The sequence below is a fragment of the Podarcis bocagei genome (assembly GCF_964188305.1).
Source record: "Podarcis bocagei genome assembly, chromosome: 2".
NCBI classification, from domain to species: domain Eukaryota; kingdom Metazoa; phylum Chordata; class Lepidosauria; order Squamata; family Lacertidae; genus Podarcis; species Podarcis bocagei.
Window position 1 is genome coordinate 12,058,996 of NC_138126.1, and position 25,843 is coordinate 12,084,838.

General features: G+C 47.2%; 2 protein-coding genes across 4 annotated transcripts; both read left to right on the plus strand.

The window, feature by feature from the left end:
- The first annotated feature begins 5,353 nt into the window (after positions 1-5,353).
- LOC308580493 (uncharacterized protein) lies at positions 5,354-13,285 on the plus strand. 3 transcript variants are annotated; one of them, XM_081182207.1, is made up of 4 exons: positions 5,354-5,907; positions 7,409-7,522; positions 8,952-12,378; positions 12,706-13,285. In XM_081182207.1, exons 2-3 carry the CDS (start codon positions 7,489-7,491, stop codon positions 11,090-11,092), a joined length of 2,175 nt encoding a protein of 724 aa, XP_081038333.1. In that variant the 5' UTR covers positions 5,354-5,907; positions 7,409-7,488; the 3' UTR covers positions 11,093-12,378; positions 12,706-13,285. The 3 variants fall into 3 exon arrangements, with proteins under 3 accessions (XP_081038333.1, XP_081038332.1, XP_081038334.1); XM_081182206.1 differs by having other exon boundaries at positions 5,817-5,911; XM_081182208.1 differs by lacking the exon at positions 5,354-5,907 and having other exon boundaries at positions 6,943-7,522; positions 8,952-9,221; positions 9,306-12,378.
- Positions 13,286-15,609: 2,324 nt separating this feature from the next.
- LOC308580837 (uncharacterized protein) lies at positions 15,610-25,608 on the plus strand. The gene is made up of 5 exons (XM_081183056.1): positions 15,610-16,229; positions 17,555-17,704; positions 20,316-20,398; positions 21,194-21,320; positions 22,109-25,608. Exons 3-5 carry the CDS (start codon positions 20,324-20,326, stop codon positions 23,320-23,322), a joined length of 1,416 nt encoding a protein of 471 aa, XP_081039182.1. The 5' UTR covers positions 15,610-16,229; positions 17,555-17,704; positions 20,316-20,323; the 3' UTR covers positions 23,323-25,608.
- Positions 25,609-25,843: the final 235 nt, after the last annotated feature.

The following is a 25,843-nucleotide window of genomic DNA, read 5'->3' on the forward strand; positions in this document are numbered from 1 at the left end:
CAGTGGCCACCTTAATGTGCATCAAAGATCTCATACAGGGGAGAAACCATATACATGCATGGAGTGTGGAAAGAGCTTCAATCACAGTGCCTCCCTTAATGTGCATCGAAGATCTCATACAGGTGAAAAACCTTATAAATGCATGGAGTGTGGAAAGAGATTCAGAAACAGTGGCCACCTTACTTTGCATCAAAGAACTCATACAGGGGAGAAACCTTATGAATGCATGGAGTGTGGAAAGAGATTCAGAAACAGTGACTACCTTACTTTGCATCAAAGAACTCATACAGGGGAGAAACCTTATAAATGCTGGGAATGTGGAAAGAGTTTCTTTGACAGTAGTACCCTTATTAAACATCAAAGAACTCACACAGGGGAAAAACCATATACATGCATGGAGTGTGGAAAGAGCTTCAATCAGAGTGCCTCCCTTAATGTGCATCGAAGATCTCATACAGGTGAAAAACCTTATAAATGCATGGAGTGTGGAAAGAGCTTCAGTTGCAGCAAGTCTGTTAAAATGCATCATATAATTCACACACAGGAAAACCATATAAATCCATATAAATGCATGGAGTGTGGAAAGAGCTTCAGTACCAGAAGCATCCTTATTAGACATCAAAAAACTCACACAGGGGAAAAACCATATACATGCATGGAGTGTGGAAAGAGCTTCAGTCAGACTGCCTCCCTTAATGTGCATCGACGAACTCATACAGGGGAGAAACCGTATAAATGCCTGGAGTGTGGAAAGAGCTTCAGTCAGAGTTCCTCCCTTAATGTGCATCAAATAACTCATACAGGGGAGAAACCTTATGAATGCATGGAGTGTGGAAAGAGCTTCAGCTACAGTGGCTACCTTACTAAACATCAAAGAACTCACACGGGAAAAACCATATAAATGCCTGGAGTGTGGAAAGAGCTTCAGTCAGACTGCCTCCCTTAATGTGCATCGACGAACTCATACAGGGGAGAAACCATATAAATGTTTGAAATGTAGAAAAAGCTTCAGTGACTCTAACATCCTTCATGCACATAAGAGAATTCACACAGGGGACAAACCATACAAATGTTTGGAGTGTGGAAAGAGCTACCGCCGCAGTAACCACCTTTCTCGACACCGAGAACTCCTTCAGGGGACTAACCCTATAAAAGTTGATGTGTGTAAAGAGCTTCAGTTATAGTAGTTTCTTTACTGTGCATGAAATAACTCATACAGGGGACAAACCACATACATTTTTGGGGTGTGGAAAGAGCTTTAGTTGCAACAGCTGTCTAGTGATAACTTGCCAATATCCAGGTGCAAAATGTGTCTGGCGCCTGGCTAATTTTGAACACTGCCCCACATTGGTATTTAATTAAAATAAGACATGAACTTGAGAATTTCTCCTCTGATTTACCAATCTGTTCCTTTAGGCAAGCATTTCTGACTTGTTTTCAGACTATGTGCTCAGAATATTTAGAGGGACACTATAAAAAATTATTGCAGAAGAGCTTCTTTGTATATGCTGTAACTAAGCAGTAGATCGCTACCAATATGCTCTATTCTGAACCAAGTTTATCCTTGTTTTGTTATGTAAGATACCTGATGCGTGTAATCAACTGCCCAGGAGGACTCCCCTGCCTGGGGGTCCCGTTCCTGCCACTCACCACCTGGCATGGGCAGGGCGGGCAGGCCTCACAAGGACAGCTGAGGCGGCTGCTGTCTCTCCCCAGGAGAACTCAGAACAGCACACAGTTATTTTAAAAATATTTTAAATTTTTATTTTTTACCTTTAAAATTATTTCTGGCGTGGGGGATGGACATTTAGTCGTGTTTGGAAATTTGTCTAATTTTGGTATGTTTGTAACTTTTACTGTTTTTGGTTTTATTTTTTTATTTTTTTTTAAATAGGTTTTGTTTTGTTCTTAAGGGGAGGGGTCAGGGCTACCTGGGTGTGGGTCCCAGAAAACAAAATGGCTGGGGCAAGTTCCACAGGGAGGGATGCACTGGGACAACCGATCTTAGTGATCACGGGTAGGAGGAGGAGTTACGCTAATACCAGACCATGTCATTACCGAGGAGGCAGGTTTAGTCATTGTTTGAGGACTATCCCTGCCTTCGGGTCTGGTCTTGATTGGACAGATACTGGAATCAGCAATGGATACCTACATGACCTGAAGGTGCTGCTGTGCAATGCCAGGTCAATGATTCGTAAGACCACTGCCATCCATGACTTGATCGTGGATGGAGGACTTGACCTAGCATATGTAACAGAGACATGGTTGGATGAAGCAGATGGGCCTGTCCTTGCCGCTGCTTGTCCACCATGTTTCTCTTACGCACAGCAACCCAGGCCTTGGGGGCGGGGAGGGGGGGTTGCAGTGATTTTTAGGAAGTCATTAGTCTGCACCAGGCGTCCTATTGGGAAGACCCAGTTCTCTGAGTGCATGTTCTAGAAGCTGGGCAATAGGGGCAGTACAGGATTCCTTTTGGTGTACTGACCTCCCCGCTGCACCAAGGATTCCCTGCCCGAGCTGCTTCAGTTTATGGTGGATGTTCTCTTGGAGACACCTAGTTTGGTTGTCCTAGGGGATTTTAACATTCACGCCAACACAACCTTGCAAGGGACCTCTCGGGACTTTGTGGAAACTATGGCCTCCATAGGACTGCCCCTGAATAAGCCTGCCCCAGCTCATAGCCTTTGACCTCTATGGATGTTGGTGATCTGACACTAATAAAAGCGAAACAAAAGAAGTGCCATAGTCAGATCACTTCCTAGTGCAACTGGACTTCTCTGTGACCCTTCCCCTCTGCAGGGGGGTGGGAACGATTTGGATGGTCCACCCCCACCACTTAATGGATCTAAATGGTTTCCAGAGAGTGGTAGGGGATGCTTTATCCCATGTTGATGGCCTTTTAGCTGATTCCCTGGTGGCCCACTGTAATGTGGAGTTAACCAGGGCTATTGACTGTTTGGCTCTGAAGCGCCCTCTCTGATTGCATGGAGCCTGGGCAGCTCCGTGGTTTTCCACCGGTCTAAGGGCAATGAAACAATCACTGAGATGGCTAGAGTGCCGGTGGTGGATGACTCATTTTGCATCTGACCGCATATGGGCTAGAGCTCTAATGTCAAGCCTTCCAAGTGGCGATAGTGACGGTGAAGAAGACCACCGCCTTTATTGCATCTGCAGAAAACAGCAGCAGGAGACACTTTCAGGTGGTGCGCAATTTAGCGGAACCACCTGCTCTATCGGGGCCCAGTATGGGCCACATGATCTCCTGTAATGATTTTGCAGTTTTTTGCAGCAGAGGAGCTATGACACTTGTGTCCAGGGCAGCTGTTTACCAACTTCATCTGGTACACAGGCTGAGACCTTACTTGACTGCGGACTGTCTCATCAGAGGTGCTAATCCAGAATGCGGCAGCTAGACCGGTGACTGGGAGTGGCTGCCAAGACCACATAACACCAGTCTTGAAAGACCTACATTGGCTCCCAGCACGTTTCCGAGCACAATTCAAAGTATTGGAGCTGACCTTTAAAGCCCTAAATGGCCTCAGCCCAGTATACCTGAAGGAGCGTCTCCACTCCCATCATTCTGCCTGGACACTGAGGTCCAGCGTTGAGGACCTTTGGCAGTTCCCTTGCTGCAAGAAGCCAAATTACAGGGAACCAGGTAGAGGGCCTTCTCGGTAGTGGCACCTGTCCTGTGGAATGCCCTCCCACCAGATGTCAAAGAGAAAAACAACTACCAGACTTATAGAAGACATCTGAAGGCAGCCCTGTTTAGGGAAGCTTTTAATGTTTGACGGACTATTGTATTTTAATATTTTGTTGGAAGCTGCCCTGAGTGGCTGGGGAAACCCACACAGATGGGTGGGGTATAAATAATAAATTATTGTGATTATTACTGAAAGTCACATATTTGTTGTCTGGTTTGAGAAATCTGTGACAAAGTTGTGAGATGTGCAGTTGCTGCCCCCAGACTGAGAAAGTTCATTGAGGAAAACATGGTGGACTGTAAATATTTAATTGGGAATGAAATCTAAAAACTTATTTGTATTAGTGTGTGTGTGTGTGTGTGTGTGTGTGTGTGTGTGTAATATAGGCTGATACTGTATTTTAAAGCTGTACAGTGGTACCTCGGGTTAAAAACTTAATTCGTTCTTGGGGTCTGTTCTTAATCTGAAACTGTTCTTAACCTGAAGCACCACTTTAGCTAATGAGGCCTCCCGCTGCCGCCGCGCCGCAATTTCTGTTCTCATCCTGAAGCAAAGTTCTTAACCCAAGGTACTATTTCTGGGTTAGCGGAGTCTGTAACCTGTAGCATCTGTAACCTGAGGTACCACTGTATTTCTGTATATATTGCATATGGCCATAATGGTTCAGTCAACAATAAACATGTACAGCTTGTAGGCTTTTGCAGATACAGTTACGTTCAGATAGATGCAGTCTATAGGCAAAAGTCAGTAACAACAAAATAGTATTTCTCATGCCTTAACATGTTAGAAGCTAATTGTTTACTGCCGCAAAATGCTGCATTTGGCTGTGTACCCCCAAACACCAGAGGAGCTATGACATTTGTGTAGCAATAATAATAATAATAATAATAATAATAATAATAATAATAATAATAATAATTAATACACCGCCCATCTGGCTGGGCCTCCCCAGCCACTCTGGGTGGCTCCCAACAGAATAGTAAAAGAACGATAAAACATCAAACGTTAAAAACTTCCTTAAACTTGGCTCCTTCAGCTGTCTTCTAAAATTCAGATAGTTGTTCATTTCCTTGACATCTTATGGGAGGCCGTTCCACAGGGCGGGTGCTACTACCAAGCAGGCCCTCTGCCTGGTTCCCTGTATCCTCTTTTTGCAGTGAGGGAACTGGCCGGAGGCCCTCGGAGCTGGACCTCAGTGTCCGGGCTGAACGATGGGGGTGGAGACGCTCCTTCAGGTATACTGGGCTGAGGCCAATTAGGGCTTTAAAGGTCAGCACCAACACTTGGAATTGTGCTTGGAAACGTAGTGGGAGCCAATGTAGGTCTTTCAGGACAGGTGTTATGTGGTCTCAGTGGCCAGTCCCAACTATATTTTGGTGCGTGGGGGAAAAAATCATGTGACACGAGCCCTACCTGTGTGCACAATAATTTTTTTATTTTATTCCGTTACCTTGTTTTATTTTGATCTCCGGTCAGGACCTCCTTCATGAATTTCCACATCATGTGTGCTATTCTAAGCCGGGAAACCAAGGTCCCTCGTGGGGGTTCGTTTCCCTGTGTGCATGCACCATTTTAGAGGCACACTTGGAAAGGACTCAGTTGGATCCGAAATAGCCAATCCAAACTCAAGATTCTGTCAGGTATTCTGTCATTTGAAAATATTTAAAGCACTCATCTTTTTACAGCCGCTGGACCTCTCTTCTCAGCTGATTTCACAAAAAAAGTGCATCTTTAATTTTTTTTCCCTAATTCTGATTTCAACCAGGATCTTTGAAACATTTGCAGTTCCTTGCCTCTTAGTGCCGCCTGCCTTTTAGAATTTATAACTATGGCAACCCCTTTGTAAGCCGCCTTGGCTCTCGGTCTGGGAGAAAGGCGGGATATAAATAAGTAGAATACTAAAGGTGAGGATAAAGCTGCTCTTGAACTCGGATCTTGCTTGGAGCACCTGCGGAGGAGGGATTCTGTCCTGGGGGCGCCGCTGGCCTGATCCTGCAGCCGGGTTTCCCCCTCCTGCTTCAGAGCCGGAGACCAGCCGGGCGCTCCTCCTCCCCCTCTGCCCGGAGCAGCCAAGAGGCTCCTACCCCGCGGCTCCGCAAGGGTTAACTGCGGCGATAGTTAGAGAGGAAGGGGAGACTGGCGAGAGAGGAGGCGCTTCCGCTTCCTGTTCCGCTTCCCCGGGTTGATGCTGTCCTTCCTGGAGGCGGGTAACTGGGGGGAGTGGGCCGACCCAGGGGCGGGATTGGGGGGGGCGAGAGGGAGGGAGCCGCGTCCCGCCTGGGGGGAACTAAGGGGCGGCGGGGAAAGGTCGTCTTCTCCTGGGAGGGGAAGCGGGAGGCCGAAGCGACGCTCCTCGCTGGCCTTGACCGGCCTCTGGCCTCATCCTGCGGCCTTTCCTCCCGCTCCTCCTCTGTCCAGAGAAAGCAGAAGGAGCGCCCAGCAGAGGCCGCAGGGCAGGGAATGGGGAGGAATGGCAGGGAGTAAACAGGGAGTCAGGAGAGTCTCCTGCCAGCCAGGGAGGAGGAGCAGGAGGAATTATTATTATTATTATTATTATTATTATTATTATTATTATTATTATTATTATTATTTTATTCCTTCATACCCCGCCCATTTAGCTGGATTTCCCCAGCCACTCTGGGCGGCTCCCAACAGAAAATTAAAAGCACTATAAAAGATGAAACATTAAAAGCTTCCCTGAACTGGGCTGCCCTCAGATGTCTTCTTAAAGTCAGATAGTTGTTTATTTCCTTGACATCTGATGGGAGGGCTTTCCACAGGGAGGGGGCACTACCAAGAAGGCCCTCTGCCTGGTTCCCTGTAACCTCACTTCTCGCAGGGAGGGAACTGCCAGAAGGCCCTTGGAGCTGTGCCTCAGTGTCAGGACTGAGCGATGGGGTGGAGACGCTCCTTCAGGTATACTGGGCTGAGGCCATTTAGGGCTTTAAAGGTCAGAACCAACACTTTGAATTTTGCTCAGAAACATACTGGGAGCTAATGTAGACCTGTCTTTCAGGTCTTAGTTGGCTGCTGCTCCCAGTTACCAGTCTAGCTGCTGCATTCTGGATTTGATCTAGTTTCTGGGTCACCTTCAAAGGTGTGCAGAAGGAGCTGCAGACTCTATGGCAGGAGAGGATCCTCCTCAGTTAAGACTCTTTAGCATTTTATTGTATCGAAGGCCATAGGTCCACTGCAAATTAAACCATGAGAAAAAACTTTTCCTCTGCAAAATGTATGTACTAAACATATATCATTAGAAAAGGTGGGCCCCTGGGGATATAACTGGCCATCTGCAGCTGTAGTAATTTTATCTTATGTTCAAGATTTCTAAACACCTGATCCAAAAGGTCTCTCAAGTGGCACAGTGATCCAATGGGAGCTAGAACACAACTAAAACCCACAAACCAATCTAGAAACCAGTATGCATAAAGCCATCTTTGCACTTCCCATTTTGCCTCTTGGGCAGCATGTATGGTCTTTACGCACTTGAGGAAGGAGGGAGTATGGGGTGGGACAAAACACTCATTTCCCCCAGTCTTAAATTTAGTTATCCAGATTTTAACATCTTGTTAAAAAAACAAATAAACATTGAAGGTAAAATCTCCAGTTGCCCCATCTATCATCGGAGGGGGAGCTGAGGGGAGATGGTTTCCACACCTTGCCTTGGAGTGTCTATAAGGAAGGGAATTGTTCTGTCCTTCCAGGGATCAGTGAGCTTTGACAGGTGTCCTTGCAATTCGCTGACGACAACTGGGCCCTACAGAGAGCTCTGTACAAGGACGTCATGGTGGAGGTTCATGAGATGGTGGCCTCTCAGGGTAAGGATCCTTTTCGCCTTCGTTAATAGTTATAATAGGTATGGGTTCCTCGGAGTGCCTCCCTTCAGCTCCGCTAAAGGAGGTCACAGTGTTTGATTTTCTCCCAAGTTAAAAGCCAGAAGCCTGGCTGAATATAAATATTCTTGCTTCTCTGCTACAATTAGCCAGTGATGGCTTCTGGGTTGCCTCCCTGGCGGACAGCATTCTTTAGGTGCAGAGCCAGCACTGAAAGACGCATTCCGTAATGCCTCTCTTTGCACCTCAGTTGGAGAGGGCACTGTGAGAAGGACCTCTGATGATGAGTGCAGGCTCTAGGTGGATTCATGAGAAGCAGCCATTGAGCTACATAAGTCAAAATCAGCACCTTGACTTGAAGACAGGAACCCAGATATGCTCAGAGCCTCTTGCACCGGTCAGCACTCTGTAGTTTCTGAACGGTCTTCTAAAGCAGCCTGAAGTATAATGCATTGTGGCAATGTAGCATGGAGAATGGTAGAAAAAACATACTAAAAATCTTCTGTGTGGGGGATCCTAATTTGTAGAATACTTGAGTATCTTGTTATTGTTATTGGTTTCTATTGATGTATTGGTTTGTTTGTTGCATATATAGAATCTTCTGTTTCTTAATATTTGAGGTTTGATTGCATTTTTATATATGTTGCAAGCCACCCAGAGAGGCTTGGGAAACCCAGCCAGACGGTTGGGATATAAATAAAATAAATGCTACTATTGTTATTATTCATGTTGGTTTTTCAACAAGCTCTGCAGATCTAGACTTTTCAAGCTTCTCTGAGTTGCAGTGCTGTATTATCAATGCTCAGGGGTGGCCTCACTTCTGCCCCAAAATGGGGGCTCAAAATCCATAAGGAGCGTACCCCTGCAAGTTGGGCGGGGTGGTCCCCACGAGACCTCCAAGGGGTGCAGACGCCTCCCCCCATTCACTGGCAAAGAGCCTTTTCAGATCCTGACAAAGCTGAATGGCGGAATGTCTGCCCTCTTGTGGGCATGCCCTTGTTGGGGGAGGATCCTTTTCGGGACTTGGCTGGAGGGGAGAGGACTCACAAAGCTTTGCTGCCCATTCCACTTCGCCCCTGGAGGCCGGGGAGACTAGCAGCAAAGCTGAGCAGTGACGCCCCTTTGGGGGTGACACCTGAGGCAGCCGCCCCACACAGGCCCATAGGCAGGCAGGCTCTGTTGATGTTATTGCCTGCTGGTTTAAATTGTGTTATTTATGGCTTGGTTAATCTTAGGGACTGCTCACCAGAACTTTTCTGATACAAATAACCCTTGATTAAATGGTGATATTTTATTAAAACCAGGTATCACATCATTGTTTTCATGTAAAACGCCTTTAACATAGTGCCAGGCCTTGAGTTTTGATAAGGAAACAGCTATATCAACCTTTATTTTAAAATTTTTATTCCATCAGGAGTTGTTTGGGGGGTCCTGGATGAGGAGGAGCCATCAGAAGTCTGGCCAGAAAGAGGTGAGGCGCAAGAGAAGGAAAGGAAGTTGGGGGTTCAAGATGGAGCCAACAAACAAGAGAGGAGAGAAACAGTGAAGCCAAGGGATGAACACAGTGTTTCCCAAGAAGATGAAAATCAACTTAACAGGGTGGAGAAAAAACATGAATGTACTGTGTGCAGAAAGAGATTCTGTAGTCGCACAGCCCTTGCTAGACATCAAAGCGTACACTCAGGTGAAAAACCTTATGAATGCATGGTGTGTGGAAAGAGCTTCAGTGCCAGAAGCATCCTTATTAGACATCAAAAAACTCACACAGGGGAAAAACCATATAAATGCCTGGAGTGTGGAAAGAGCTTCAGAAACAGTAGCCACCTTAATGAGCATCAAAGAACTCATACAGGGGAGAAGCCTTATAAATGCATGGAGTGTGGAAAGACTTTCAGTCGGAGTTCCTCCCTTAATGAGCATCAAAGAACTCATACAGGGGAGAAACCTTATGAATGCATGGAGTGTGGAAAGACTTTCAGTCGGAGTTCCTCCCTTAATGAGCATCAAAGAACTCATATAGGGGAGAAACCTTATGAATACATGGAGTGTGGAAAGAGCTTCAGAAACAGTAGCCACCTTAATGAGCATCAAATAACTCATACAGGGGAGAAGCCTTATAAATGCATGGAGTGTGGAAAGACTTTCAGTCGGAGTTCCTCCCTTAATGTGCATCAAAGAACTCATACAGGGGAGAAACCTTATAAATGCATGGAGTGTGGAAAGACTTTCAGTCGTAGTTCCTCCCTTAATGAGCATCAAATAACTCATACAGGGGAGAAACCTTATGAATGCATGGAGTGTGGAAAGAGCTTCAGTGCCAGAAGCATCCTTATTAGACATCAAATAACTCATACAGGGGAAAAACCATATAAATGCCTGGAGTGTGGAAAGAGCTTCAGTCAGACTGCCTCCCTTAATGTGCATCGACGAACTCATACAGGGGAAAAACCATATAAATGCCTGGAGTGTGGAAATAGATTCAGATACAGTGGCCACCTTAATGTGCATCAAAGAACTCATACAGGGGAGAAACCTTATGAATGCATGGAGTGTGGAAAGAGCTTCAGTTGCAGCAAGTCTGTTAAAAGGCATCATATAATTCACACACAGGAAAACCATATAAATCCATATAAATGCCTGGAGTGTGGAAAGAGCTTCAGCTGCAGTGGCTACCTTACTAAACATCAAAGAACTCATACAGGGGAGAAATCTTATGAATGCATGGAGTGTGGAAAGAGATTCAGAAACAGTGTCAACCTTAATCTGCATCGACAAACTCATACAGGGGAAAAACCATATAAATGCCTGGAGTGTGGAAAGAGCTTCAGATACAGTGGCCACCTTAATGTGCATCAGAGAACTCATACAGGGGAGAAACCTTATGAATGCATGGAGTGTGGAAAGAGCTTCAGAAAGAGTGGCTACCTTAATGTGCATCAGATAACTCATACAGGGGAGAAACCTTATAAATGCATGGAGTGTGGAAAGAGCTTCAGAAAGAGTGGCCACCTTAATGTGCATCAGATAACTCATACAGGGGATAAACCTTATGAATGCATGGAGTGTGGAAAGACTTTCAGTCGGAGTTCCTCCCTTAATGAGCATCAAAGAACTCATACAGGGGAGAAACCTTTTGAATGCATGGAGTGTGGAAAGAGCTTCAGAAACAGTGGCCACCTTAATGTGCATCAGATAACTCATACAGGGGAGAAGCCTTATGAATGCATGGAGTGTGGAAAGAGCTTCAGATCCAGTGGCTACCTTACTTTGCATCAAAGAACTCATACAGGGGAGAAACCTTATAAATGCTGGGAATGTGGAAAGAGTTTCTTTGACAGTAGTACCCTTACTAAACATCAAAGAACTCACACAGGGGAAAAACCATATAAATGCATGGAGTGTGGAAAGAGCTTCAATCAGAGTGCCTCCCTTAATGTGCATCGACGACTTCATACAGGTGAAAAACCTTATAAATGCATGGAGTGTGGAAAGAGCTTCAGTGACTATAGTACCTTTACTAAACATCAAAGAACTCACAGGGGAGAAACTTTATAAGTGCATGGAGTGTGGAAAGAGCTTCAGTCACAGCAGGTCCCTTAACATGCACCATAGAATTCACACAGGGGAGAAGCCATATAAGTGCATTGAGTCTGGTGAAAGCTTCAAGTGCAATTCTCACCTTAAATGACATCAGACACCTCGTACAGGGAACAAACCGCATGAACGCCTGGAGTGTGGAAAGAGGTTTGGTCACGGTAGCCTCCTTACTTTGCATCAAAGAACTCATACAGGGGGCAAACCGTATAAATGCTTGGAATGTAGAAAAAGCTTCAGTGACTCTAGCACCTTTCATGCACATAGGAGAATTCACACAGGGGACAAACCATATAAATGTTTGCAGTGCGGAAAGAGCTACCGCCGCAGTAATCACCTTTCTCGACACCGGATAACTCATTCCGGAGACTAACCCTATGAAAGCTGATGTGTGGAAAGAGCTTCCGTTACAGTGGTAAAAGCTGTTCTCCAATTGGAGCGCTCGCAGACCAGTGTTTCCTAGTAGGGAGTTAGTAGCTCACTCTTTGACGATGTGCAATTCTTCACCTTCATCCATGCACGAGGGCTTTTCCAGTACAGCAAGGAAGCAGCTTAAGGACCAAATACTTTACTGTCGCAAAAGTTCAGGCTCAGTAAAACAGTTTTGGGAGTATGTATATCCATCTGTCTAGTGATAAGTCGCCAGTAGCCAGGTGCAAACTGTGTCTGGCGCCTGGCTAATTTTGAACACTGCCCCACATTGGTATTTAATTAAAATAAGACACGAACTTGAGAATTTCCCCTCTGATTTACCAATCTGTTCATTTAGGCAAGCATTTCTGACTTTTGTTTTCAGACTATGTGCTCAGAATATTTAGAGGGACGCTATAAAAAATTATCGCAGAACAGCATCTTTGTGTATGCCTTAACTAGGCAGTAGACCTCTACCAATATGCTCTCTCTATTCTGAACCAAGTTTATCCTTGATTTGTTATGTAAGATACCTGATGCGGATGATCAACTGAAAGTCACATATTTGTTGTCTTGTTTGAGAAATCTGTGACAAAGTTGCTGCCCAAAAATTGAGAATGTTCATTGAGGAGAACATGGTGGACTGTAAAGATTTAATTGGGAATGACATCTAAAAACTTACTTGTGTGTGTGTAATATAGACTAATACTGTATTTTAATGCCATATTTATGTATATATGTCATATGACCATAATGGTTCAAACAATAAACATATACCGCTTGTAGGCCTTTGCAGATACAGTTACGTACAGATAGATGGACTGTATAGGCCAGGGGTCTGCAACCCGCGGCTCCGGAGCCGCATGTGGCTCTTTTACACTTTTGCCGCGGCTCCGGGGTGGATACTAGCGAGGGGAGGAGGCGCACACTCCCCACTGTGGCGGGCGCTGTACTGGCTGTGACGTCGCATGCGGGCGGTACGTGCGTTAGTCACCCACCGTCCCGATGTCACCTTCCCGCCCGCTGTCAGTTCGCGGCTCCAGAGATATATTTGTTTTAAATGTCGCAATGGTTTTGTGGCTCCCAGGTTTTTATTCCTTCAGAAACGGGTCCAAGTGGCTCTTTTTGTCTTAAAGGTTGCAGACCCCTGGTATAGGCAAAAGTGAGTAACAAGAAAATAGTATTTCTCATGCCTTAACATGTTAGAAGCTGATTGGTTACTGCCGCAGAATCCTATACTAGTAGTAGCACAAATAATAATAATAATAATAATAATAATAATAATAATAATAATAATAATAAATTTATTACTTATACCCCACTCATCTGGCTGGGCCTCCCCAGCCACTCTGGGCGGCTCCCAACAGAATATTAAAAACACAATAAAACATCAATATATTATTTCCTTGACATCTGAAGGGAGGATGTTCCATAGGACGGGCGCCACTCTGCAGGGTTCCCTGTATCCTCACTTTTTGCAGTGAGGGAACCACCAGAAGGCTTTGGAGGAGGACCGATGGGGGTGGAGATGCTCCTTCAGGTATACTGGGCTGAGGCCATTTAGGGCTTTAAAGGTCAGCACTAACACTTGGAATTGTGGGAGTCAATGTAGGTCTTTCAGGACCGGTGTTATATGGTCTCAGCGGTCAGTCCCAGCTATATTTTTGTTAGTGGAAAAAAAATCCTGTGAGAAGCGGATAATAAATCCTCGGTGTGCACAATAAATATTTTTTGATTCCGTTATCTGGTTTTATTTGGATCTCTGGTCAGGAACTCCTTCATGAATTTCCACATCATGTGTGCTGCTCTAAGCCCGGAAACACACCATTTTGGAAAACTAATTTGTGAAATACATGTTTTGTGATGTACCAGATTTGCCCCAAAGGGCAGTCAACTTTTTAAAAAAATATTTGTGTGGCCTGCAAGTCATGCAAGGATTTGGAATCACTCGCATAAAAGGCCGCTGCTCCCTTCTCCTTCCCCACTTTCTGTACATGCAATAGCAAATTTTATTTTTATTTTTAATGCAGCAGTTTTGTGCAGGAGAGCTTCTCCCCACAAAGATGCGTTTTTTATTACTACAGACATTTGTATATTTCATTTATTACTGCCCTTTATTCAGCCAAAGTCCTGGTTGAAGAAGAATGTTTTCGCTCGGGACCTAAAGGCACATAATGAAGGTGCCAGCCAAAACTCCCTGTCGAGAGCTTTCCACAAACGGAGCCACTGTAGAAAAGTCCCAGTTTTGTTTTGTCACCTTCCACACATGGAGGAGGCACATGTGGTTGCATTGGCTAAAATTAGTACAAAGACCCTAGGTGGTTAGATAGCTCCCAGAGCTCCAACAAGGAACTGGCCACACACTGTCAAGGAACCCAGACACCCCTCGACTTAAGGACAGGTGTGACGGACAGCAGAGCCAGGCCAGAGTCTGCTGGTGCAGTCTCCCTGAAATTCTGTCAGAGTGAAGGAGCCTGTCACCGATTGGCTACAAAGTCACAGAAGGGGGAGGAGCAGAACTTTGAGAGGGAGGATAAAAAGAGGGAGAGAGATAGGGCTACGGGTCAGGTGAAGAGATGGGGCTTGATTTGAGAAGATAGGGATGGATTTGAGAAGAGAGAGGGCTTATGGTCAGGTTAAGACAGGGGTCCTCAAACAACGGCCCACAGGCCGGATCAGGCCCGCCAAGGTCCTAAATTCAGTTCTCGCTGCTGCTGCTGCTGGCTGTCTGGCTTCTGCTGCTGTGGGGGTCCCAGGCCAGACGTGGAGACGGCGGAGCAGGAAATGGCGGCGGCCAGGAGGCGTTGTGCGCAGGCGGTTCAGGCGGAAGGCAGCACCGCTGCTGGGGTCCCTCGCGGCTCAGTCGCCGCCCCTCCAGGTCTCCCGCTTCCCCACCACTCTCCTTCCCATCTCGCAAGCCCCGCATACCCCACCCAGCATGCACGTCTCGCCTTTGCAACCTGCCACTGTTGGAGGAGTTCGGAATGTTGTCAATAAAAGCTCAGCGTCACACTCTTTCTCTGCGCACCGGTGTCAGTCTACTCATGTGAGGCAGCCCTTTTTGCAAGTTTCCCCTGTCCTTTTTTTATGGCGGGGGTGTGTGAGGAGAATTCAGCTCCATGCCTTGGTAGCCTTTGCAAGTTTTAACTTCTTCTGGAAGGGGTTGGCTCTCTCCAGGGAGAGATGCCTGAAGGGCTGCAGGTTGGCAAGAGCGGGCAGGTGCCACCCAGCGCTACCATTTTAATCTCTGGGGTGGCGGAAGAAGATGGGGTGGGGTGGAACTGTCTATTTCCATCCCCTGCAAGTTCCAAAGCAGAGAAGCATTTCGAAAAGTGCAGCTACCTCCTGAATTTGACACACACACACCCCACTCTGCTTTCTCCCTTCCTAAGCCCCTCTCTCTTATCTTTTTCTCACTTTCCAGGCTTGCCCTTTCACTGCCATTCCCACTGCTCCCAGGTTTTGCAGTTTTTGGGGGGTTGGGGGAGAGAAAAACGCCCGCCCATGATTATTTAGCTGATTCTCTCCTGACCAACATAAATTAGCAGGCCCATACTTCCCATTGAAATATTTATAGAGTGGTACCTTGGGTTAAGAACTTAATTCGCTCCAGAAGTCCGTTCTTAACCTGAAACTGTTCTTAACCTGAAGCACCACTTTAGCTAATGGGGCCTCCCACTGCTGCCACCGCGCGGTTTCTGTTCTCACCCTGAAGCAAAGTTCTTAACCCGAGGTACTATTTCTAGTTAGCAGAGTCTGTAACCCGAAGCGTCTGTAACCTCAAGCGTCTGTAACCCAAGGTACCACTGTAAGTTTATGTTGATTAAAATCATTATTCATTTTAAATATTGTATGGCTTCCCCCCGTCTCGCCCGGCCCCGAGCTGCCCCTTCGCAGGGCAGGAGGAGGAGCCGCTGCTGCCTCCGGGGCGCCTATGTGGGTGTCGCCGCTGCTCAGGAGCCTCTGAGTGCGTGCAGAGTGCAGACCGAGCAAGGCAGCGAGGGCATCCCTGGGCGCAGCCGCCTGTGCGGGAAGAGCCGGGCTGGGGTCCGGGTGGGGTGGAGAAGGGCTTCCTGCAGCAACAGTGCAGGCCAATCTGAGCCGGGCAGACGAGGGGCAGCTGCAGAGGTCTGTGGAGAGAGTCATCCAGGCTCTCATAGGCGAAGTATTGGGGCTCCTGGGGGGCCTGGCAGCTGGGGAGGGGAGGCTCCTTGACCCACTGGGACACCGAGGGAAATCGAGCCTTTTCAGCAGAGACAGACATCACTTGACGCTCATGGAAACTGAATTGGATTTGCTGCCTTACTTATTTTGCAGCACATTCACTCAATTTGGCAAGTACCTGTGTCACAGGCGAACTTGGCTTCCTCTCCCCCTAACTCTAGATCCTTTATGAGCAAGTTTAAAAGGCACAGTTTCCACTTTCTATAGCCCCAGTGGGAAAACTCCATCTTTCCCTACCATTTAGCCAATTCCTCCTTTGCCTTTAATCCACATTGTTTGAACTGCAAGTCATTAGCTATAACACGCAATGTGCATAGGAATTCGTTCATTATTTCCCCAAAAAAATATAGTCCAGCCCACAACAGTGTCTGAGGGACAGCGCACCGGCCCAACGTTTAAAAAGTTTAAGGACCCCTGGCGTAGAGAGTGGGTAACTGAGGAAAAGTGCCCCTCATGAACCAAGGTATTAATGGGTGAAGGAAGCTGTATGGTGTTAAAAGTATTTTGTGGCAGAGAGCAGTCCAGAATCAGAGGCAGAAGAGGAGGCTGGAGAGGAGCCAAGAGGCAGAGATGAGTCAGGCTGGTGACTAAGTTAGGGGGTCTCCCCCTCCTGCTCTGACCGGCTCCCCTCCCCCTTGATCTCTCACAATCTGCAAAGGGATGAAGAGGGTGGAGCACAGGCAGATAAGGCGAAGAAATCTCAGGTTGCTTGGGAGAGGAGCAGACTTAGGGAGCCTGTGGGAGATAGCTGAATGCTTCTCCATGAAAGGAGCAGCAAATCCTGGCTTATAGAAAGCCAGCATGTCAGGGAACAGATGAGGACAGAACCTTTTCCCCTGGAATTTGTGGCAAGAGGGCAAATCCTATGCTAGGGGTTATTAAGAACCTAAGAATGACCCTGTTGGATCCGCCAGGCGCAGAATGGCTGGGACAACCCAGTCAGATGGATGGGGTACAATAAATAAATGATTAGGGTTAGTACAGTGGTACCTCGGGTTACATACGCTTCAGGTTACAGACTCCGCTAACCCAGAAAGATTACCTCGGGTTAAGATCTTTGCTTCAGGATGAGAACAGAAATCGTGCAGCAGCGGCGCAGCGGCAGCAGGAGGCCCCGTTAGCTAAAGTGGTGCTTCAGGTTAAGAACAGTTTCAGGTTAAGAACGGACCTCCAGAACGAATTAAGTATTTAACCCGAGGTACCACTGTATTAGTATTTGCATCCACTGCCTGAAGCAAAGCTGTCAGCTTTCCCCCTTTTTTAAAGGAAATTCCCTTATTCCAAATAGGATTCCTCGCAAGAAAAGGGAAAAGTTGACAGCTATGGCCTGAAGTGGCTGCCTCCGTCTGCCTCATGGACTGTAGAGTTATTCTTAGGTTCCTAATAACCCCTAGCATGGAATTTGCCCTTTTCACAGTTGCCACAAATTAAAATTCCAGGGACCAGGGGATAAAGGTTTTGTTTTCCCCTGTTCCCTGGCAAGCTAGCTTTCTATAAGCAAGGAGAGGCATTCAGCTATTTACACACACCTGAAATCACCCGCCTTTCCTGCTCTCTCTCTCTCTGAAGGATGCCAAGAAGAGGCAGCTCCCTCCCTGTTTGCTCTTCAATGGTTAACAGCAGCAACAGCATCTGCGCCCACATTCCTAGAGCAGAAGATTGCAAAGAGGAGGAGATTTGGGGAGTGGGGGGAGAGAGAGAGGGGGAATGTGCCCCTTTCCTCTTCCGCAGATCTGAAAGGGGGGAAAATGCAAAGTGTTCCACGTGAGTTTCTTCTTGCTTTGGCAGAGATGCTGAAGGCGGCCGCAGGGAGGGAAATGCAAGATTAAGGCAAATAATTCCGCGTGCTGGGGAAAGCAGGACTCCCGCAAGAGCTCTTCCCCTAACCGAATTTTTAGGCTCATTGAAGAGATGCGCTCCGTGCACTGAGAGATCCAGGTAGGTTAATCACTCCGCAGGTAAGCATCCATCCATTATCTCCCCCCAACCTACAACTGCTTCTCGTTTCCTGTGTTGGGGACCTTATTCACTAGTAACCTGCAATCATTTCCTTGTGCTGCGAAAATTAAGGTTGCCACTTTCCCCCACTGCTCCACATCTCTCTCTTTGCTCTTGTGCCTTCAAAAGACTCCTGAAAGGCATAAACGAAGCGTTTCCACAAATGGAAAGGGGGCTGGGGTGGGGGAGTGTTACCGGAGAAATCTGAGGGCTCCCTTGGACAAAAAAACAAGGACACCAGCCAGGAATACCAGAGCAAAACAGCAGCCGGTAGGCTTGGTCTTTATTGAAGGCTGTCGCGACAGGACTCCCACCTGCCACAAGGTGGAACAAGATGGAAACCCCGAACAAAAGAGCCCCCAAACTTTTATTAGTTGCTAATCCCCATGTTACACCCCCCCAAACTATATCACGGTTACATCATGAAAGGGGAGGTCTGGTGGCAGTAATCTGAGCATTCTGGACCCTGCCCCATGGTTCGCCTTGCCCTCCACCAAACACCCATCAAGTGTAACAAAAGAGATATTTACATTTCCCTGTTTCCTAGCCAAGTTAATCACAACCTTTTGTCTTCATCTGAGTTTGTTATTTCTGGAATGGCTACCTGTCTGGCACTCAGGTATCAGGATGCCAGGGATTATCACTCAGGCAGAGGGGCTGCTGAGTAGCTGAGCTCACATGTCTATATGAATTTCTGAAGTTTTCCCAGTGAGCCAGTACACAGATACATTTATCAGTGAATTCTTGCATTTGGTATCGTGTAGCAGAGGCCCTTTGAATAGACAGGAAGAAACTGTGATGAAGTGTTTTGTGGGGACAAATTACAAAAGTCACAAAAGTGATTGTGCTGATTTTGGTAGTGGGTTGCATGTGCATGATATCTGCTGGAGGGGCATCCCACCCCCAAATCTATACATAAATTCCTGCAACAGGAGGCTCTCATGCCACATTGCCAGGTACCTGGTGGTGAATGTTAAACTGCACAGGAGCAAGGCCAGGGGAAATAAACAACAACGTTGGCAATCCTAATCAATTTTGCGTGCTCAAGAAAGCCGGCCAATGGAAGGCGGAATTGAGAGGAGGAGTTCCCAGCAAGCTGGACTAAGAAGCATCACTGCAGTGGAGGTGGAATGTATGGTAGCTGTTGTGGCAAGCAGCCATTGATAGCCGTCTCCTCTATATGAATCTTTTCCAATTGTATTTTAACACCATCCAAGTTTGTGGCCGTCACTGCCTCTTGTGGAAGAGAGTTCCATCGTTTAATAATGTGCTGTGTGAACAAGGCCTTCTTTATGTCTTGCCCTGAATCTTCTGACCTTCAACTTCAACTGGAAGAGCTTGAATTCAGGCAAAAACGTCCCTCTTTAACCGGGCCTTTGGTTGATTGTCATCCGAAGGCCTTTTAAAAAGTGTTGGGTGGCGGCTATTGGGTTGTTTTTATTTTTATTGTGTATTTTGTGGTTTTATATTGTAATTTTATCCTGTGAAGCGCCCTGAGACCTGCAGGTGTATGGGCGGTTGTCAGAGCTGCCCTAGGTCCCAGCTCACAAAGGACCAACGCCAGTTCGTTGTTATATACAAAGGTCTTTATTGAAGTTCATTTTCGTTTACACAGCCGCAGCGTGCAGCTCTACGTCTGAAACTCTAGACCGCTGAAGCTCCGTCTGAGTCTCCTCTCCCCAGACACCAGTTTAAGACCCTAGCCTTGCTCCACCTCTTCCTTTGCTCTTTCCTCCTCTGGGTCCGCCTGTCAGCTGGGGTCTCGCCCTTCCTAGACTCTTCTGACGCTGAATCCCCTGAGTCTTCTCCCTGCCTCCGGCGGGCTTTAGGACCTGGTTCCCAATCCGGGCTTTCTGCTGTCCCGTGCGCCTGTACATTTGAACTTGGCGCGCACGCCCAGCCGGCAACCTTCCTCCTGACCGTTACACTGCTCCTGTCACTGCTTCCCCCTTTGGGGGGGCTAGCTGGACCTGACACCTGGGACCCTTCCCCCCCCACTACGCTCTGGTGGGGAAGCTGGCCCTGATCTCCACCTGCTGCTTTGGGAGTCCCCGCTGGCCCCCCTCGCCCTGACCATCGGTGCCTCCTTCTGGGAATCTTCTGATTCGCTGGAGAAGCTCATGGAATCTCTCGGGTCACTGCTATACTCCCCTACGCTGCTCTCCGATTCTTCCCCTTCGCTTTCCATTTCCTCTCTCCCCTGTGCCTCTGTTCCTGAGGCCCTGACAGCGGTATACAAATTTAATAAGTAAATGAATAAAAATAAAATAAAATCCTACTTTAAATATTCACACCCTGCATAATTTTACGTACCTCTGTTTTGTGTGTGTGTGTGTGTGTGTCTGTGTCTGCCTTCCTTCCACACATACTTATCCTTTTTTCGTAAATAAAAAAAGTCACAAATGTTGTAACCTTTCCTCATAAGGGAGTTTCTCCACCCCCCCTTGATCATTTCCGTTGCTCATTTCTGAACCGTTTCCCCCAACTCTCCTTATACCCCCTTTGAGGTGAAAGTTGCAGATAGTTTGACCCTTTTCATCTTCCCTCATAGGTAGTGAAATGGCATCTGAAATGTTTTCCAGACCCTCTCCCCTTTGCATTGGCATGGAGACAGGTGCTGTGGAGTCACCTCAGGTAGGAGGGATACTCTTTATTGATACATATTGTGATATATATACAGTGGTACCTCGGTTTTCAAGCATATCAGAAGCCAAACATTTCGGTTTTCGAACGCCAAAAACCCGGAAGTGAATACTTCCATTTTCGAACGCACCTCTGAAGTTGAACGGCTTCTGCTGAATTTCTCCCCCTCAAATTTCTCCTTTGACTTTGCCAACAGCCCATTGCGCCTCGGTTGTCGAACATTGCGGAAGTCGAACGGTCTTCTGGAACGGATTAGGTTTGACAACCGAGGTACCACTGTACAGTCTTACCTTGGATCTCAAACGGCTTGGGTCCTGAACAAATCAGCTCCCAAACGATCGAAACCTGGAAGCGAGTGTTCCAGTTTTCGAACGTTCTTTTGGAAGCTGAATGTCCGACGGGGCTTCCGTGGCTTCCGATTGACCACAGGAGCTTCCTGCAGCCAATCGGAAGGCGTGCTTTGGTTTCCGAACATTTTGGAAGTCAAACGGACTTCCGGAATGGATTCCCTTCGACTTCCAAGGTACGACTGTATATATTTATCCTGCTCTTCAGCCAAAAAAGGATCTCTGAGTAGCTTATAGATCAATGAAAACAATCAGGCTTTCCCCCTCAAGTTTGCAGTCTTAAAAATATTATTGATCATATTGTATTTTTAGGCTGCCCTTCAGCTGAAGTTTCCAAGCCGGTGTCCAAAAATCCCTTCAAATCATAAGTGAGGGAGAAGCACTTTTCACACCCTGCCTGTGGATATTGATGAGGGAAGGACATTTTTTTATTTTCCAGGGACCAGTGACTTTTGAGGAGGTGGCCCTCTATTTCACTGAGGAGGAATGGGCCCTGATGCTGCCCAGCCAGAGGGCTCTTTACAGGGAGGTGATGCTGGAGATTCTTGGGATGGTGACTACCTTAGGTAAGTATCCCTTTGGCCTTTATTTAGAGATGCTGAAGGTATGAACTCCCCTCAGCAGTGCTATTTGCCCAACAAAAAACATCCATCTCTGGGTGACATGTCTCGCCCTTACAGAAGCCACGCCAGTTCTGCCTGAGCAAGGCTTGTTCTTCTGTATGCTTTGTAATGTTGGGCAGGATTCATCTAACAAGACCCATAAGATGAAGCCCTGTGCATGGACTTCTGCTTGTGCAACAGGGCTTCTGTGGCGGATGGTGACAGCCTGAAGCGAGCACTCCTCCTGCGAGTACTCAGGTCTCTCCTTCTCTCAGACCTTAGTCTCTGCAGCTCGGGAGATGTCGGTGGGTTACCAGACCCAGAGGCCGCCTCAGCCTCTCCTGACCCAACTGGTAGTGGAGCAGCTGTAAGTGATGGCCCGGCTGAAGGCAACGAGGTAATCCCTGCATCTGGAGCCAGGGCAGGATCAGGCCCCTGACTCGGCCCAGCTGGTTCTTGTTGCAGGGGAACCTGTGCAGACTGGGGCTCTTCAGAATCAGGCCCCAGACTGGGTTCAGATGCTGCCTGAGGCAAAGGATCCAGTGCGGACTGAGACTCCTCTGGTTCCGAGTCCGAGCCCAAGTCCCAGGCCTCATACCTTCCAACAGCGGAGGCAGAGGGTTGCCTTCGCGGTCCACGGAGGCAGAGCCTAACCTTCATCCTGGGAAGCTGATAGACTTGTCCTCCTACAACAATCAGTTCTGCTTTTCCCTTGATCAGAGGGTTTATCCAGTTTTCTCCTTATATTCCAGCAGGTTACGTCTGGGAGAGTGAGAACGAGGGAGCAGAGTTGGACGTGTCGTTGCAAACAGCCAAGGCTCAGTACGGTGGGGAGAACTTGGAGGCTCGAGATGGAGCAAGGAAGCAGGAGGAGAAGCAAACTCAGACGCAGGGGGAGAAATCTGCCGCTTGTCAGTATGGTGACGCCCCAAAACAACACACAACGTGCAGAGGAAAGAAAAGGATCAAGTGTGCCGAGTGTGGAAAAGCCTTCAGTTGCCAGTCAGCATTTAATCTGCACCAGAGAACTCACACAGGAGAAAAGCCTTACATGTGCCCACAATGCGGAAAGAGCTTCAACAGGCACGACAACCTTGCTTCGCATCAGAGAATTCACACCGGAGAGAAACCGTACGCCTGCTCCGTTTGTGGGAAAAGGTTCAGCCACAGTGCGAGCCTTACTTCTCATCAGAGAATCCACACAGGGGAGAAACCGTATAAATGCTTGGAGTGTGGCAAGAGCTTCAGCCGGTGCGACTCCCTTACTTCCCATCAGAGAATCCACGCGGAGGAGAAACCGTATAAATGCGCCGTCTGCGGAAGGAGCTTCCGTCAGAGCGCAAGCCTCACTTGTCACCAGAGAAACCACACCGGGGAGAAGCCGTACAAATGCCTGGAGTGCGGAAAGAGCTTCAGCTGGGATAAGTCCCTTATTGCACATCAGAGAATTCACACGGGGGAGAAACCGTACAAATGCTTGGAGTGCGGAAAGAGATTTAGGTGGAGCCGGCTTTTTACTGCACATCAACGCATTCATGCTGGAGAGAAACTATATCCGTGTGCAGACTTCGACGAAAGCTTCTGCCAGAACGCAAATCTTTCTTCCTATCAAAGAATCCATCCGCTGGAAAAACTGCGCAAGTGCTTCATGTGCGGAAAGAGCTTGAGTCAGAACGACTCCCAGATTTTGCATCAAGGCTTACACCCGGGAGAGGAACTGTACAGTTGCTCAGAGTGTGACGAGAGTCTATCTTGCAAATCGTATCTTGTTAACCATCACATAATTAATGCTGGCGAGAAACAGTACGAGTGTGGAGGAAGTTGCGGCGCGAGCTCAGACCTTGCTTTCCATCGAATGGTTCACGCAAGGGAGAAATTGTATAAATGTCTGGAGTGTGGGAAGAAGTTTGGCCGGAGTGACCACCTTCGTAGACATCAGATTATCCACGCGAGGCAGGAGCAATAGATGTGCTCACGCGGGCGGAAAATGTTTGCTTTTGGAGCTCGCTTCTCCACACAACTCCATAGATTGCTAGTTGGGGGAATCTTGAGGAATGTCTGAGCTGTGGGGAAAGTATTGATGGAGCTCACCTCTCCTTACTGATAGAAGCCTCCAGAGGACATGAGCAGAATCATACAAACGCAAGAGGAATATAAGAAGCTGTATAATACTGAATTAGATCTTTGGCCCGTTTAGCTCATCAGTGCTGTCTGACAGAGGTTTTCCAGGCTTCAGGAAGGGTCCATCTCGGCCATCCCTGGAGAGATCATTGAGGGTTGAGCTTGATAGATGGTCAACCACATAAGAACACAAGAAGCTGCTTTATTTTGAGCCACACCTTTGGCCTATCTAGCTCAGTATTGCCTACACTGACTGTCAGCTGTTCTCTGGGGTTTCAGGCAGGGGTCTTGATGCTGAGGATTCGACCTACTTCTGCACATCCTATATAGCTCTACCACTGAGCTTTGGCCCTGTGAAACGCCTGCTTTTATATATGTATCATCATGTCTCTTCCAGCAAGAACCTCAAATGAACTTCAGCTGCCCTGGATGTGAGGAGCAGGGCCTTGTTTGCGGTGGTACCACCGCATCATCCGACCATTAAGAAATCTATACAGCTTCAGGGGACAACCCCCCCCCCCATGTTTTTCCTTCATTATTGTTTGTTTGGTTTTTTAAGGTTCCTGATAGTTCGCTGCCACTTTTAAAAAAAGCTGTTTTTAATTTTTAGTTAGGCTTTTAACTTTTTTTCTCAATTTGGTTTCGCTTTAATGGATTTCGGACTGTTGGCATAATAAAGTCACCAAGAAAGCAGTTCAGACAAGTTGATATCTTAAGCGACGCAGTGTGTAAACTTGTTAAAATATTATTTGCAGTTCTATGCCTCTCCCTCCCACCCTGTAAAAACCCCACCACCACCAGTGGCCAGGCCAGCAGAACACCACAAATAAAAATATATAATAAGCACTAAAGGTAAAGGGACCCCTGACCATTAGGTCCAGTCGGGGCCGACTCTGGGGTTGCAGCGCTCATCTCGCTTTACTGGCCGAGGGAGCCTGCGTACAGCTTCCGGGTCATGTGGCCAGCATGACTAAGCCACTTCTGGCGAACCAGAGCAGCGCATGGAAATGCCGTTTACTATCCTGCCGGAGTGGTACCTATTTATCTACTTGCATTTTGATGTGCTTTCGAATTGCTAGGTTGGCAGGAGCAGGGACCGAACAATGGGAGCTCACCTTCTGATTGGCAAGTTCTAGGCTCTGTGGTTTAACCCACACCACCACCTGCGTCCCATAATAAGCACTAAGTAGAGCTAAAAACATTTATAAGGAGCCAGATATCCTCACGGCTAATAATTTCAGGGAACAGTTTCTTTCAGCCATCAAGTGCCTGGGAGAACAGGAGAGTCTATAAAATGCTCCTAAATGTTGTTGACTTGATTTCTTACCTGCTTTTTCTCATATTGAGATCGTAGGAAAAGCCCGCAGGATCAGTCCGATGGCCCATCTGGTCCAGTTTCCTGTTCCCACAGTGGCCAACAAAACCCACAAGTGGGATTTGTCCACAGGAGCCCACCCCCTTCTGCGATTTCCAGCGATTGGTATTCAGAAGGACTAATCCTTTTAAAGGCCTATGCGGCCTAGGACTCACTTACCTATGGGACCGCCTCTCCTGGTATGCCCCGCAGAGGACCTTAAGGTCCACAAATGACAAAATTTTGGAGGTCCCTGGTCTCAACTAGGGCCAGGGCCTTTTCAGTACTGGCCCCGACGTGGTGGAACGCTCTGTCACAAGAGACTAGGGCCCTGCGGGACTTGACATCTTTCCGCAGGGCCTGCAAGACAGAGCTGTTCCGCCTGGCCTTTGGTTTGGACTCAGTCTGACCCTTATGTTTCTCTCCCCTTATGGTTTTGATCTATGGCCTACTATTAAAATGAGGCTGCGTTTTAAATTGCATTTTAACCTGTATTTTAAATTGCTCCCCCCCCCCGCCATTATGTTTTTTACTCTGAGTTTATTGGTGTTAGCTGCCCTGAGCCCAGCGCTGGCCGGGGAGGGCGGGATATAAATGAAATTTATTATTATTATTAAATTATTTATTTGGTTTTTTCAAGTTACAATTTTACAGTCACATACAACATAAAAACAAGATTCCAAGGAATCTCTTGGGACTTCCCTCCTCCCCTTTGTGGGTCCTATTGTTAATCTTTCCTCCTGCATCTTTTATAGTAATACAAATCTTTTACATCTCTATTGTGTCCAATATTCATCATTAAGCTACAAGTGATATTCCAACCCTACTAACGATTTTAACTGTTTACAATGGTTTTTAAGTCATAAATTTTCCCCGTTCCTTATTTACAATTTTGGTCTTCCCGATTTCTGATTCTTCCGGTCATTCTGGCCATTTCGGCATAATCCGTCAACTTGATCTGCCATTCTTTTCTGGGAGGGACTTCGTCTTCTTTCCATCTCTGGGCTGATAA

Coding starts and splice junctions, on each gene's coding strand:
- LOC308580493 (XM_081182207.1), top strand. CDS start 7,489: ATGGTGGAGGTTCATGAGATGGTGGCCTCTCAGG. Junction 7,523..8,951: donor TGAGATGGTGGCCTCTCAGG/GTAAGGATCCTT, acceptor TTATTCCATCAG/GAGTTGTTTGGGGGGTCCTG.
- LOC308580837 (XM_081183056.1), top strand. CDS start 20,324: ATGGCATCTGAAATGTTTTCCAGACCCTCTCCCCTTTGCATTGGCATG. Junction 20,399..21,193: donor GTGCTGTGGAGTCACCTCAG/GTAGGAGGGATA, acceptor TTTATTTTCCAG/GGACCAGTGACTTTTGAGGA. Junction 21,321..22,108: donor TGGGATGGTGACTACCTTAG/GTAAGTATCCCT, acceptor CTTATATTCCAG/CAGGTTACGTCTGGGAGAGT.